This window comes from Sturnira hondurensis, unplaced genomic scaffold (assembly GCF_014824575.4).
Source record: "Sturnira hondurensis isolate 20B ecotype Veracruz unplaced genomic scaffold, ASM1482457v3 Scaffold0007865, whole genome shotgun sequence".
NCBI lineage: Eukaryota > Metazoa > Chordata > Mammalia > Chiroptera > Phyllostomidae > Sturnira > Sturnira hondurensis.
The window spans coordinates 7,480,144-7,494,828 of NW_028080496.1; the positions used below are offsets into that span (position 1 = coordinate 7,480,144).

Below are 14,685 nucleotides of genomic sequence, written 5' to 3' on the forward strand. Positions count from 1 at the left end.
GCAGGTTGGTGGAAGCAAGGCACCAGGCAGGGAGCCCTCTTTGTGATCGCATATCGAAAGCTGGAATGCCTGTGATCCCCAGAGTCGCCCTCGAGAATTATCAGCAAGTTGATCTCTCTTTATTATTTTTTTTGTTGTTGTTGCTCTAGTCCTCTTTGATACGTAGCCTGCGGCTCTCAGAGACCTTGAGAAAGAACCAACTCTGGAATGGGATCATAAGTATAACTCTGTTGGAAGGGAAGAATGTCTCTGGGGGAGACATGACAGAGATCTTCGTCCTGTTAAAACTGGGAGATCAGAGGTACAAGAGTAAGGTAAGTCCTGCCAATTCCTTAAGGAGAAAACGATCTTTAAAAAATAACGTTTTTGCAAACATTGTTTTCCCACGCGACACTGGACAAAAATAGAAGTAATTTATTTTTAGCCCTCTTCTCTATATTAGGATTATTCCATAAAAAAAGGGTCTCAGTGCAGTCAATTAATATGGGTATTTCAGTGCTGACTATAGTTTATTTTCATCCAGTGCCTAGAACTAGGGAAAGCTTGCTAAGCAATAGATTTGAATGCGTGATTTTTGTTTGGAAAATAAACAAACTATGTTTCATAGACTGCAGGAAAATGATAACAAAATGTTTTCAAAATCTAACAAAAATAGCAATGTATATTATTTTGGGGTTACAATATTTGTGACAACTAACATACTTTCAAAATTATATAGTTTTCTTTGTCTTGATAGTATTTACACACAAAAACTGCACTTTATGTGTTGCTGGGGTTTTTTGCTCTGATTTAAAATAAACCTAAAGTACTAAAAGTGGTTTATTTTGAACAAAAATAATGGCAATTTTAACTCTCTTTAAAATCAGTCATCTTATTCTGTGGATCCCAGTTCCATTTAATTTTCAATCTTAGTAATTTGGTGTGGTTTTTAGTTCAAAAACCCTCGTCTCCAAACCATGGTAATTAATTAGTTTTACATAACTGTTAGACAGGAATATTTTTGAAGGTCTGTGGATTGAGGGAACTGGGGTCCTGGAGAGCCAAGCCACTTGCCAAAAGCCACAGAAGAAAAAAACATCAGTGGGAGATTTGGAAAGTAAACCCGAGGGGCTTTGCAGTTCGGGCTTTCCCGTGTCGGAGGCATAACAGATGCAGGCACACTGGGAACATGATACAAGCAGGCACGGGGTTGTCTCCGCTGGGCAGTTTCAGTGCAAAATCGAACACTAAACATCCTTTACACCGGCACAAGCACTCGAGATTCAAAGCTCGTGTTGATGAATCGTTTATAAGAAAAGATGTGGACACCCGAGAGCGAGCTGTGGCAGAAATACGCAGATACTCATTTTAACTGGGTCGTTTCTGGCTGTGCCTCACAGAGAGCGCATCCAGGGTATCCCCACTAAGATTCCTGTAGCCAGCCAAGGTTGGGCTAAGGATTTATAGAAAAATTATTCATCACTAGGTACACTTAGCCCTTTGGACTAAGGTGAAGTGTAGAATTAGTCCAGTATCTGCTCCATTCCCCCCTGAGGGATACTGCATTTAATTTGTGGTCTAATAGGTGTTTTTTTTTTCTTCATTGTTTCTAAATTCTGTGGTGTGATATGTGAAGTCCAATGTGAAAAACAGCTTAAATGATGCTACAGCTGAGGTCTGACTTGGCCCTGTCTGTTTTCCCATGACGTAATAGTGGTCACTGAGATTTAATAGTGGCCGCTGTGTCCTTAGGGCCCGGTACACAGTAACCAACATGTCTGCTCACTTTTTAGTCACTAATTGAATCTCTGTGTAAACGAAACAAAAACGAACATCCTGCCAGCAAATTAAACACACGAGCAGTTTGGAACCACTCTCGGAGAACACATAAACACTTGTGGTGTCCGCAAACCACGCTGGTTAATTTCTGAAGTTGGCTGCGGTGGAGTTTTCTAGTCTTTTCTCTCACTCCAGGGATTGGGATCAGTCAAGTGGGATTTAAAGGCAGGCAGCGATGTACAGGAGATGGGTTTCTTGTGTAACGCATCGGACGGATTTAATCAAGACCCCAGACTGTTGGTTTCATACAGTTCTGAAGCCAGTGCTGAATGAATGTGCCAGTAAAAATGATTTGATTAACCAATGAATGGCATTTTCTGTAAGACTGAACAAATGTCTGAAACAGCCACTGAGATATGTCACATATATGTGTGTGTATATATATATGTGTGTGTGTGTGTGTGTGTACATATATCCATGTTATAATTTCTTGTGAGGTAACAGTATTCTTTCTAACTTGGTGGATAAATGATTGAATCTGGGGATCAGCTGAAAGAGTGGCCATGGTTTGCCAGCTCCCCAAACCTCCGAGTTCCTGTCCTTCCAAAAAAGGGGGGCTCAACTTTGTAAGGGACAGAGAGACGCATTTCCCCCTGCTGCAAAGTGTAGAAATGAAATGAATGTGTAGCTGCAGTCACAATGAATGGCATTCTGAAGAAAATAAATGTTATAACTGCATGTTTTCTAGACACTGTGTAAGAGTGCAAATCCGCAGTGGCGGGAAGAGTTTGACTTTCACTACTTCTCTGACAGGATGGGCATTTTGGACATTGAAGTCTGGGGAAAGGACGGCAAAAAGCACGAGGAGCGTCTGGGCACGTGAGTCCGCTCTGCTTTCTCCGTGGTGGGCGCTGCGTGCGGGGCTTTCTGCACCAGGCCGGTCTTTCTCTGCTGGGCGTAGAGTCAGGGGACTCTCATGTCCCCACCCCAGGGAGTTAGAAGTGAGCTGGACCCTAACCTGGGGAAAGTTTTTTTTTTTTAAAATTAATTAATGCCATGGAGTATTGATTAAAATGGAAGGAAGTAGTACATTTCGGGAATCCTGTGAAGAAAGATAATACGCCATGCCAGGCTATTTGGGAACTAGTTATCTATATTTCCTATGCACCCTGTAATTGTGGTTTTCCTAGTTAGTGAACTACTGTATAATTTAGTAAAAATAGGATGCCAGGTGTCCCAAAATGATGGAAAACATTCTTGATGAACTTGGTGGCAAACCATAATGAACTCTCTGGAGGCCAGCTCTATTTTCTTTTATTTCTGTATTTCTCACCCTTCCCACTGAATTGACTCTTACTTAATGAACAATACTGAGTATTATAGCTTCCTTATAGGAGGGTAGTCAGTGTGCAATGAAGTTCAGTTATCCTTGCGTTGTGGCTGACTCACAGTAAGCACAGAGGAAATGCTGGTGGAAGCATCGCCATCTCTGATCTTTGGAGGCACTGCCCTCCTTGCACGGACTGGGGCATAAACTGTGGGACCCTTACAGACAACTGGGCCATGGGCTTCAGAGCAGCGAGTGTCAGGGTCAGGAGTCTACATTTCCAAGCTCCAGGTTCTTTCCACCAATTGGCTGCCTTTTGTTCTTCTCCTAATCATCCAACATGTCCACAAATCATTTTTTAAAGTAATTCCACTTTCCATTACAATCGACCTACAGTATTGTATTAGTTTCAGAGGTATAACGTAACGATTAGACATTTCTATTACTTACAAAGTGATCACCCTGAGAAGTCTAGCATCCTTCTGTCTTTGTTCATATTTAAGAATGTAGAAAATAAGCATTTAAAGGGCTTTCGACAAATGTTTGTCGTCTTTGTCAAGCTAGGATCTCTGGAACTCCACTTGCAGGGAGATGCCTTGGGGTCACCCCTTGGAGATGGAGTGGGTCTCCAAAAACTTTCCCCCGGGGCCAGCACATCTGGGGTTCCATTGGAAGAGCTTTATGGCTGAAAACTAAAGGTCAAAGACCACTCATGTGGTGTAATCTCTTCATTTTACAGACAGGGAAATACAGAGACCCAGGGAAATGAAATTTTTTCCCACCAGCAAAGAATTTAGAGGCAGAGATGCGATGAGTCCCAAGCTTACCCGATATCCCATGCAGGGTTTTTTTCTGCGTGAAATACTTAGCACAGTGTCTGGCGCCCAGACGCTTAGCTCTTCTTGCTTTTATCACCTACCCCACCCCAGTAGCTCACCCTGAGGTAGGTCGTGCCACCCTCTCCGGCTCACGCAGGAGGTTGAACCGTGGTCCAGCTTTTCACAGCTGCTACTTGTCAGGTTTCTGGTCTGGTCTCGCCTCCCCCTTCTCCATCTCCTCAGGGTAACTGAGACACTCAGCTACTTCTGAGTACCTCTAACGCTTGTGACCACAATGACATAGCAGCACCCTGCCAATGCCCATTGGTAGGAGGATGAGAAACTTGTTTGCTAGCCGTGGAGTAAGGATCAGTTACATCAATGTACAGATGCAGAGAACTCTATGTCCCGAAGTGTTATCTGAATTGTGGGAATTTGGACCTCCCATGATGAATGGCCCCCTGTTATTTTAGTAGGAGCGTTGAATAATGCCCCATCACTCCACATGTCATTGTGCTGTCATTTTTCCCCACATAATAGGAAATGCATTTCCCAATGAGTGTTAAGTTTCTTCACAGACACAGAAACTAATTTGAGACGTTCCTTTCATTTCGTGTCTTGTTATTTGGGTATTTATTTATTCTTATTTAGCTATTTCCTGTTTGTAGCTTAGATGTATACCTGCCCAGCGGCCATTCTGTCCTTTCTCTTCATGGATGTTAGAGCTTTTTTCGGTATCCTTTTCCTTTTTCCTCTCCTGCGGTGCAAAAGATAAGAAAAGTTATCTCTCGGGAGCGGGTTACACAGCATTACCCTACCTTGAACTTCCAGGTGGGGTGAGACCTAGCCGAAAATATGGACTGATTCTCCCAGTGTGGAAGAGATTGTGCTAGCATACGCACACTGCAGACCTGTTCCTTGCCATTTCCTTCTGATGGTGAAATTTTCATTTTTTTTTCATTTTCTTTTTTTAAAGGATTTTTCTATTTATTTTTGGACAGAGGGGAAAGGAAGGAGAAAGAGAGAGAGAGAAACATCAATGTGTGGTTGCCTCTTGCATGCCCCCAATGGGGGACCTGGCCCGGTATGTACCCAGGCATGTGCCCTGACAGGGAATCAGATCAGCGACCCTCTGGTTTGCAGGCTGGTGCTCAATCCACTGAGCCACGCCAGCCAGAGCTATCATTTTCTTTTCTTTGTTGTTATAATTCTAAGGCTCAGTTATGTGATCTCCCGAATGTTGGTAATGCCTTTTTGCATTAGGAGTCCCTTTGACAGTGTGAGTCCTAAGTGTTTTCTTAAGACCACTCTGTCCCAAAGTTTGTTTTTTAACAACACCTTGATGCAATAATTTAAAGCTCTAATAACCTCTCTGAGGAAATTCATGTCAGTGAAGCTTCCCCTTGAAGGCAGCTTGACATGAAGGAAGGAACACCAGCCCCTGAGTTGGACATCCTGGGCTTGCTGGTTGCCATAGCGTTTGTAGCTAGGTGACCTTGGGCAGTGAACTTGCTTGGGGAACCTAGTTCCCTAGCTGTCTAGTGGGGCCGCTGGCCAACTGCAGGGTCACCGCGACTCCCAGCAACAATGTTTATTGGATACTTAGGTCTTTCTGAGCCCTGAAATGGTAGACATTGTTATTATCATTCATCTTGAGATTTCTCTGTGTGGCAACTATAGTTACAACACTTGCAACTAAAATTACGCAATTTAAGTCCATGAAGTGTGACAAGTAAAATCCAGCACATTGTTTTTTTTTAACACAGGATACACATTTTCAATTTATTTTGTGGAAGTGAGTGGTGAATTTCTCCAAGATCATGGTGGTGTAGACATTTATTGGCTGAAGGATGGAGCAGTGTACATTAATAGGAACAATGCTGGGGTCTGTAGCTGTGGATAAAAAGTTGGGGTACTGGGCGGGTGTGCAAAGAGAAATCACATTAGCATTGGTGGGTTGTTAGCTTGGCTACAATGAAAACATGGACCTGCCTGTCACTTAGCCTCCTCTAAGCTCTCCTGAGTCATGTGGGGCTTTCTGAAACCCTGTTGTGTCATGGTGCACATGAGCCACAGGTGACTCCTGAGCAGGTCAGTGCTGGTCGCTGGTGAGATGAAGGTGCTTGGGCAGTTCCCCCTGAAACCAGATTTATTCATAGGCAAAGAAGGAAGGGAGGGAAGGGATGGAGGGAGGGAGAGAGGGAGGGAGGGAGGGAAGGAGGAAGGAAGGAAGGAAGGAAGGCAGGCAAGCCTTTGGTCCTAGAGCCCATCAGTGGTCCAGAAAGAGTGAAGTTTTGGGGGAAGTAGATCTGAAGCTGAGTTTAAGCTGCTTCAACTTTTCAACAAAATTGCAAGAATATAAATTATAGACTCTTCCACTGCAAAGCTGTTCCATTTCAAAGTAATCATATCATTTTCTCAATGCTTATTTTACATATCAAGGTGACGCTCCAGATTAACTTGTTATAGGATCTCCTACACTTCGTTTAGCCTGGAAAATCTAAGAATGAAAACACCCCAGCCCATTCTAACCCCGCTGCCTCAGAGCCCGCGTCCTCAGCCCTGCAGGGTGTAAGAGAGAGGCCCCGACACTCCACCAGTTTTTTAGTGACTCCGACGCCGTGGAGAATCAGGGCTGGAATATTTCTCTGGACAAATTGCATCCCATGTCGTCGATCTGCTTTTACAGCCACGCTTGACACATTCACCGTTTTCTTCCTGTTCACCCCCTTCCTTAGAGCCTCTGAGATTTACAGCTTTTAAAACTATAGCACTCTTTTTTGCCCCTTGCATTTAAGTTAAAAGCTGACCAGTCTGTAATATAAAACATAGAATTATGGTAATGAATAAGAGGTTAAAAGCTATCATGGCAAGGGAAACTGGAGCAGGTTGGGCTGACTGATATGGTAAAATTATGTGTTGAATTAAAACATTAAAATGCTGCGGGATTAATGGAGAAAGACACGCACCCAGGAGGTCAGAAACAATGCTATATCAGCACATTAACTGCCTGTTGGCTCCTGAGGATAGCTTTAATATATGCTTGTTGCAGAGGGGAAAAAAAGAGTAATTTAGCCTTGTTTTCTTCAGGTGAATAGAGCCGGCAGTCTGGGAGGAGCCTAGCGAAACTATGTCTTTCCATTCCTTCCTTATACAGGGGAGGAAATAGAGACTGCCAAAGGTTTCATTGGTTAAACCAAAAACACTGCCTTTATAATTCGGATACTTTGACTTTGAGTTTGGTTACACCCCTGGAATTTACTTTTTTGTTGTTTGTTCATGCTATTCAACAAAGAAAGAGCCCATCAAGGGTCAGACAACGTGCAAAAGGCTGAGGGTTTGGTATAAAAGGCTGAGGGTTTGGTATATGGGTGTGGGGCCTTTAGTCAGTTTTGAGCTAGGCAAGTAAGCAGGCAGTGGCTTGGGGGTGGAAAGAGTCGACCTTCTGGAAGAAAAGAGGTTTAAGCTGAGACCTGTGTGATGGGAGGTCATTCACGCAACAAGGAGATCAGAGAAGAACTCTCCAGAAATGTGGGACAGCAAGGGCAAAGGCCGAGAGAGGAGGGGAACACATTCTAAGACCCTTGGAAGGAGTGGGAAGGGTGGGTGGCATCCCAAGATGAGATTAGAGAGGAGAGCAGGGGTGAGGCCTCAGAGCCGCTGGCTTCCATCTCCTGCAGGTGAACCATGGCTGCTCCTCTCCAGGTACAGGCTCATCAGTGATCTGCCATTTTTGCCCCCCATGACGTAAAGCTTGTGTAGCACCTTCCGAAAGGTTGTCAGACGTGGTCACTGCCCTTGCACCTGAATTCACACCTGGTGTCTCTGGAACAGATCTAATTTGCCAATGCTAATTAATCACTTTTTTTTTTTAACCCGGGTGCTCTGAGCACATGTTTTTCACATCCATCTTTCAGGTAGAAAAGCAACTTCATAAATTTTATTGCTTTATCGTTTTTTTAAAATTTATATCCACATATTTGAATAGATTGGCCAGAATTTCTTAGGCTGTGGTGAGTTGAAAGTTATTTTTAAAAAAGGCCCTGGCCAGTGTGGCTTAGTGGATTGAGCTCCGGTTTTCGAACTAAAGGGTCTCTGGTTCGATACCCAGTCAGGGCACGGGCCTGGGTTGCAGGCCAGGTCCCCAGTGGGTGGGGTGCACAAGAGGCAACCACACATTGATATTTCTCTCCCTTCCTCTCTCTCTCTCTCTCTGTCTAAAAATAAATAAAATCTTTAGAAAATTATTCTTAGGTCAATATTTCTGATACGCTTACCAATGTGTTTGTTCTGTCAGCAACCAATCTTGTCAATGTTTAAAATGCTTTCATTGGCACAATTCAGCATGGCTTGATGATCAGCAGTTTTCTAGGGCAGGCATTGGCAAATTAGGGCCCATGGGCCACATCCAGATGGCTACCTGTTTTGCAAATAAAGTTTTATTGGGAAACAGCAGTTCATTTGTCTGTGTTGTCTATTACTGCTTTTGTGCTACATGGGGAAGGTTGAGTATTTGCAACAAAGGCCAGGATGCTGAGACCCATCAATTTAATTTGCTTCCTCGAGTCCCTAGGAAATTAAAAGAAACTATCGGGCTGAAATCACTCATTAGTTAACTGAGATTGTAAATGCCATTTATTTTGTGCTGAAACCCCCAGTCTGTTCTTTATAGGGCTCTGCCTATTTCATAGATAATATTGTGCAGGTGTTTTTTCTTCATTAGCTGAATAACCTTTAAAAACAAAATAGGTGCAGAAGTCTCCCAGTGGGTGGCAATGACTGAAAGTTCATGAAAATGTATTTGCTTTGCATTTCGTCTGGTATACGATTTAGCATTTGTTTAAAATAAGAAACTGCTCTACACAAGTAAGTTGTGGCTTTAAGCAATTGCTAGGAGAATTGGCAAAGTTATTGTAAATATGTTACTATGGCTCCTAGTCTTCTTAGGTGACTTTTTAGGATTAATGTCATGTCCATTTTGAATGATCTACAAACATTTCTATTATCACCTCATTACGCATCATTGTGACTCACACCAGTTAGTTGCTCTCTGAGCTCTTGCCTCAAAATGACTTTTGGTTGTTAAGAAAATCAACAAAACCGCCACCATAACAAAATGGTACGCTTGGAACAAAAATAAACTTCCATTATTAATGATATTAAAATGAATGTGCCCTAAAGAGGTTATTGCTAATTTGGGAGGAAAAAAGTGATCGCTAGAGAATATTCTCACAAATTTGGATGCTTCATTTTCCCATAAGAGTTTTATTAAAGGAAAGGGTATGTGACCATATAAAATAATGCTCAGCCAAGTGTCCCTGCATTACAGATGCATTAGTGCTGTATTAGTTAAGGATTTGTGGGTGCTTAGTTTTACAGAAATGGCAGAGTTAAGGCCCTGGAACTTTCTTTTGAAGCAAAATTAATTCCCCACTTACGTGCTTGCTTATTAAATAAAAGTAGTTTGTAGCCTCTCTTCTCACAACAGTAAGCTTTAACTTTCAATACGCTCCAGGAAAAAATTGTTTTGATTCAAGCCATACAGGATTATGTAAAAAACCATTTTTTTTGTAATGTATCTTCAGTAGAAATACATAATGAATTTATTACATGCAAAAACACTAATCTCTCATTGCCACCTCTTCTTGTAACCTGAATCACTTCTGTTAATTCAAAAATACCCACCTATATTTAATTTTTATACATACCTGTGAGTATTAAAATATTTTTTATTCTCTAGTAAAAAATGGAATGGACTTTCAATACTATTGATATTTTACCTTTTAATTGGGAAGGGATTACGAGCTTACTTTCCATTTTATTAAACTGGGACTTTTTACATATCCATATGGCTCAAAATTGTCATTGCTTTATAGTCTATCAGGTAAGTTTACTATTTTTAATTATCTGCACACATACCAAGTCCACTGAAAATTTAGGGTAAGAATCCATCCTTGTCACACATAATGAGAAGGGGCAGGGCTTTCATCCCTTTATAAAGTCTTAAATATTCATCTGATTTAATAGCTTTGGAGGACAAGGAAGAATTATGCACACACTCTGTCCTTCCCTCTCCTCCATCCTTTTACACACCAAGAAAGCAGGTGTGGTCCAGGCAAATCCCAAGTTTTCAGTGTTAAAGCAAATAAGCGCTTAGCACCTCAGTCCCCTGTTATTGATGTTTGCTTCTGTATTTAAATGTGTTTGAGGTTTTCAACATTCCCAGAACATGGGCTATTAAGAGGCGGAAAACACACAGTTTATAGCAGATGCGGACAGCCTGTCCTTAGTGCCACGAAGTGGGATCCATGAACATGAAGTAGGAGCACTTCGTGCTCCATTTGTCCAAAAGGAAATCCACCCGGGGAACCCCGTAGAATTGGGCTTAGTCAGAAAACACCTTCACATGTTACTTTAAATAAAAACTTGCCTGGTGGTGTGAATCTGGAAGAAAATGTTTTTTTTTTTTCCCGTGAACCCTCTCCCACGTACATTTCTCTTTTCTTTTTTTTTTTAACCCTTTATTCTCTTTGCTGGAAAAAAGGCACAGTGCAGAGAAATGAGATAGAGCCATAATATTTAAAGTTGGAAACTTCTTCTCTCCCTAATTCTTACAAGTTTTTATTTGTTGATTTTTAGACAGAGAAAGGGAGAGAGGGGAAAGAAGGAAGAGAGAGAGACTGATTTGTTGTTCCACTTACTGATGCATTCATTGGTTGATTATTCTATGTGCCCTGACCAGGGATTAAACTCACAGCCTTGGCCTATGTGAATGATGCTCTCACCAACTGAGCCACCCGGCCAGGGCTTCTCCCTAATTCTTGATCTCTTTGTCTTTCAACAGCCCTTATTTGTCAAGGATCCCACTCCTCTTTTTAATCGCAATTCCATTTTCTTTTGTACCTCCTCTTCTCCTTCATTTCAGAATGTGTTAGGCTGGGAGTATAATGAACCAGGGGGGAGCCCCAGCGACTTCCCATGCCTGGTGTGGTTTCAGGGGTGAGAAATAAACATGGGTGCTTTGGATGTTCCAAAATGGCGGCGAGTTGACCGCTTTTCTTTCTCTGATTTCTCCTTTTCCAGATGTAAAGTGGATATCGCAGCACTGCCACTCAAGCAGTCTAACTGCTTGGAGCTGCCCCTGGACAGCTGCGTGGGGGCTCTCCTAATGCTGATCACGCTCACTCCCTGCGTGGGAGTTTCCGTCTCTGATCTGTGTGTGTGCCCCTTGGCAGACGCCAGCGAGAGAAAGCAGATCACCCAGCGCTATGTGAGTTCTTGGCTTTGTTTCACCGTTCCCATTTGCTCCACCACTTTTAAGTTGCACCAAGGTCTGTGAATTGAGAAACTGCCTAAAAAGAGATCTTTGTCCCAAGTTTAATGGTGTGCCTCATAAAACAAGACATCAGATCTAGAGGTTGGTGTGTTAATGAGAGAGTAGAAGCAGATTAGAGTTTACCTTCTTGCTCTTTTACAAACCAACAGAAGTATTTTGAACTTACAGCGTTAGGTACTTTTTGGAGAAAACTGAAGTTCTCAAGGAGGCCACCTGCTGGGTAGCATGTCTGAATATGTGAATAGGACTTTTAACAGAAGTTTACAAAAGTCATTCTTTTAAAGCAGCCATTCATGTTTGCAATGCTATCGATGCTTTTCCAGAGCCTTTTAGGTTCAAGTGAGAAATGCTCGTGTCTTAGAAAGCAAAGCCGGGCCCTTGACAGGCCCAGGAGACAGTGGTTCTGTGCCCCTCAGGGCAACGTTGGCAGTTTGAGATTTTTGTCTAAGTAGTGCAGTGTGCTTAAAAGTCCACTCAGCCCTTGTAAATCAAATAGCTTTGTCATCTTCACTTATTTTTTTCTACTCCAGCTTTCTAGGTGTCTTTATTTGCATTCCATTTTTAGCACATCTTCTGTGTGAATCAATATGTTTATTTCATTGCCACACATGGAAGACATGCTTTAGGAACGTGGCATAAAAATGAAGCAAAGATGAATCTTTGTTTAATGGGAATGTTATTCTCAGCATAAACTCTAATGCCTCCAAAGCTTTCCCTGGGCAGGCGTATTGATTAATTGAAAAACTCTTTGTCTTCTGGGTTCATACAGAACCCAGCCACACTGCTTATCGCGAACACAAATTTCTTTGTGCGAGTTTGGCATACTCTAAAGATGTTTCGACAGAATCCACTGTTCGTATTTTTCTGATGGCTTTAGTGAAGCAAATGAAAAGCTGATGATGAGAAATACACCTTCTCTCCACATTTTTCTGATGGCTACATTGGACATTTTACCAAATTTGTGAGGAGTGTCACATTTTGGTAAAGTGGCACTAGACAAATCATGGTGACTACTTTCAATAATGCCTTGGGACTCCCAGAGTACTAACTGAAAAAAGATTTGGGAAGACTAATCAAAATAGAAATATCAAGGGTTTTTTTTTTTTTTCAGTTACCAAGCTGGCTGGCATGTTAAGAGGGAAACACTGTATTACAAGATACACATTTCAGATGCCTGGATTTGTTTTTTAGGTTGTGAGAACAGACAACCTACATTTCCATCTCTACATTGAAAAGTATTTTACTTAAAATATTTTCATTTAAACTTAAACACTACTTTTTGTTGTTATTTTTTAGGTTGAAAATACAGAGTAGAAACCATTTTTCAAAAGTTCTTAGAAATAGTACATTTCTAAGAAAAGTACATTTGTAATGGTACAAAAGAGGTTAAGCAAACCTTAATGATTATGAAGCTTTTATTATCTTAACTCTAAGTGCCTCAGTAATAAGGGTTTTTCTATCCTTCCATAAATCCCCAGGGTCTGCTTATCACAGGTTTTTAGTTATTGGATGATGGCAGAAAAACTGTATCAAAAGTGGCATCTCTTTTACTGCTCATGTTATAAAAGGATCTAAAGAGAATTTATCTGCTTATATCTCTTCAATCTCAATTTTTGAAGGATGTAAACTATATAGATATCTAAAGATTGCTACACCTGCTTAAGAATGAATAGATACATTGAATATGTATTTACTAATTTAATACAGCAGTAGACATACAGGGTGAGGCAAAAGTAGATTTACAGTTGTTCATATTGCAAATAATACAATAATTAATTACTAATAATACAAGAATAAACAGTTTCATTTAGTCACAACCGTAAGCCTACTTTTGTCCCACTCTGTGTTGAAGCTTTGGCTCATGCAAACTAAGCCTTAAAGTAAATGTGAATAGAAGGTGATACTCGATTCAATGAGCTAGCTAAAGCAGGGACCAAAAATGCACTCTTATTTCCATTCCCGACTCTCTTTGCAGTGCTAATATGTATCCGCAGAGGGTCCAAGTTGAGTCCTCTGGTATCCATAAAGTTTGCACAAACTAGGTCAGAATAATGGTGCCTTTCTGGGTGATTTAAAAGTTTCATTAAAGTGAAAGAAGGGGAAAAGAAGAAGGAATGTGATTGCACACATATTTTCCCGGTGGGATGTCTGCGCTTTCACCAGGGGGCGATGCTAAAAGTTGATTGTATGGGTTTGTAATGTGTTCATTTTGAAGCTGTAGTTAATTAATTCTCAGTCACTTTTAATCTGGTTGCTGTCAAAACCTAACTGTCCTGTTGACGGATATGATGCCCTTTGCGAATGTTTCTAAGCGTTACATGAGAAAGGTGGCGATCTGCCCTGCACGTTCTTCCTTTAGGACTTCGTGTCATTAAATGGTATGTTAGAAAGCTGTTTTCATTTGTGATCCGTGTTTCTCCCCCTCAGAGCTTACAGAACTCCCTGAGAGATATGAAGGACATCGGCATTTTACAAGTGAAGGTTTTAAAGGCAGTGGACCTCTTAGCTGCAGACTTTTCAGGTACAAAACATCTTCATTCATTTTTAATTTTTACCTGTCTCTTTGACATGATCTATGGCATAGCAAAATGTCTTCACAAGTAGTTGCATGTACATGGCAATCACGCTCTTCCAAATGGAGCAGTGACTTTCAACCTTTCTCATCTTGTGGTGTGCATAGTTCATCACCAAAATTCTGCAGTACACCAAAAAAGTGTTATATATTTTTGCCAACCTGGCCAAAAAAAATAGGCATTACTTACCCTGTTTGCTCCAAAGTGACTTTTAAAAAAATCAGGTGCCTGTACTCGTATATAAGGATTTTTGGTACCAAGAGTCAACCAATCAGACACGATCTTATTATGTGTATAAAACGTTGTCAACCGCAAAGTGGCTCCGTGGCCAAGATTTTGGGTTAGTGTTATAGAGAAGTGTGCTGAATCAGCTTCCACACTCAGCCTTTGTACCTAACGCTGTTTTCCATGAAGTTTCTCTTGGTGCTTCACTAACTGAAACTTTCAGACGTTGGCTAGAGTAGACGTGTTTTGTGCTGAACTATGCTTGACCAGGAGGGGAGCAATCTGGACATTCCGGTGTCTGAATGGCGGGCGACTCTCCGCCCATCACCAAACCACCCCCCTGTGCTGACTAACAACATAGACACCTGCAAGACAGGTGTTCTTTACCAAGTAAATTGATGCATACAAAGAATATTATATACAGCATGGTTCTACTGGTGTGGTATTGCATGTTTATTTCTTTCTCATATTTTTAGAATGCTGTCTTCTCTCTTCCTCCAGCAGAAATAATTATACTGGATTTATGTAACCTCTGAACTTTTGTTTTCCCACCCCCATCTCTGAACTTTTGATACTGAGTTTGAGGAAGCTCAAACTTTGGAAAAGAGAATTTTAATTTGAAGCACTTTACAAAAATGATGGAAAATG

General features: G+C 41.4%; 1 protein-coding gene across 4 annotated transcripts in view; it reads left to right on the forward strand.

The window, feature by feature from the left end:
- The window catches only part of MCTP2 (multiple C2 and transmembrane domain containing 2), a 139,556-nt gene that overhangs the window by 61,654 nt on the left and 63,217 nt on the right, over positions 1 to 14,685 (forward strand). For 3 of the 4 annotated variants that reach the window (XM_037053700.1, XM_037053701.1, XM_037053702.1), the window contains 4 exons: positions 150 to 314; positions 2,507 to 2,637; positions 10,987 to 11,173; positions 13,667 to 13,760. In XM_037053700.1, coding sequence (XP_036909595.1) covers positions 150 to 314; positions 2,507 to 2,637; positions 10,987 to 11,173; positions 13,667 to 13,760 — 577 coding nt within the window. Of the gene's footprint in view, positions 1 to 149; positions 315 to 2,506; positions 2,638 to 10,986; positions 11,174 to 13,666; positions 13,761 to 14,685 lie in introns of those variants that run through there. The other variant, XM_037053703.1, reaches the window with a different exon arrangement.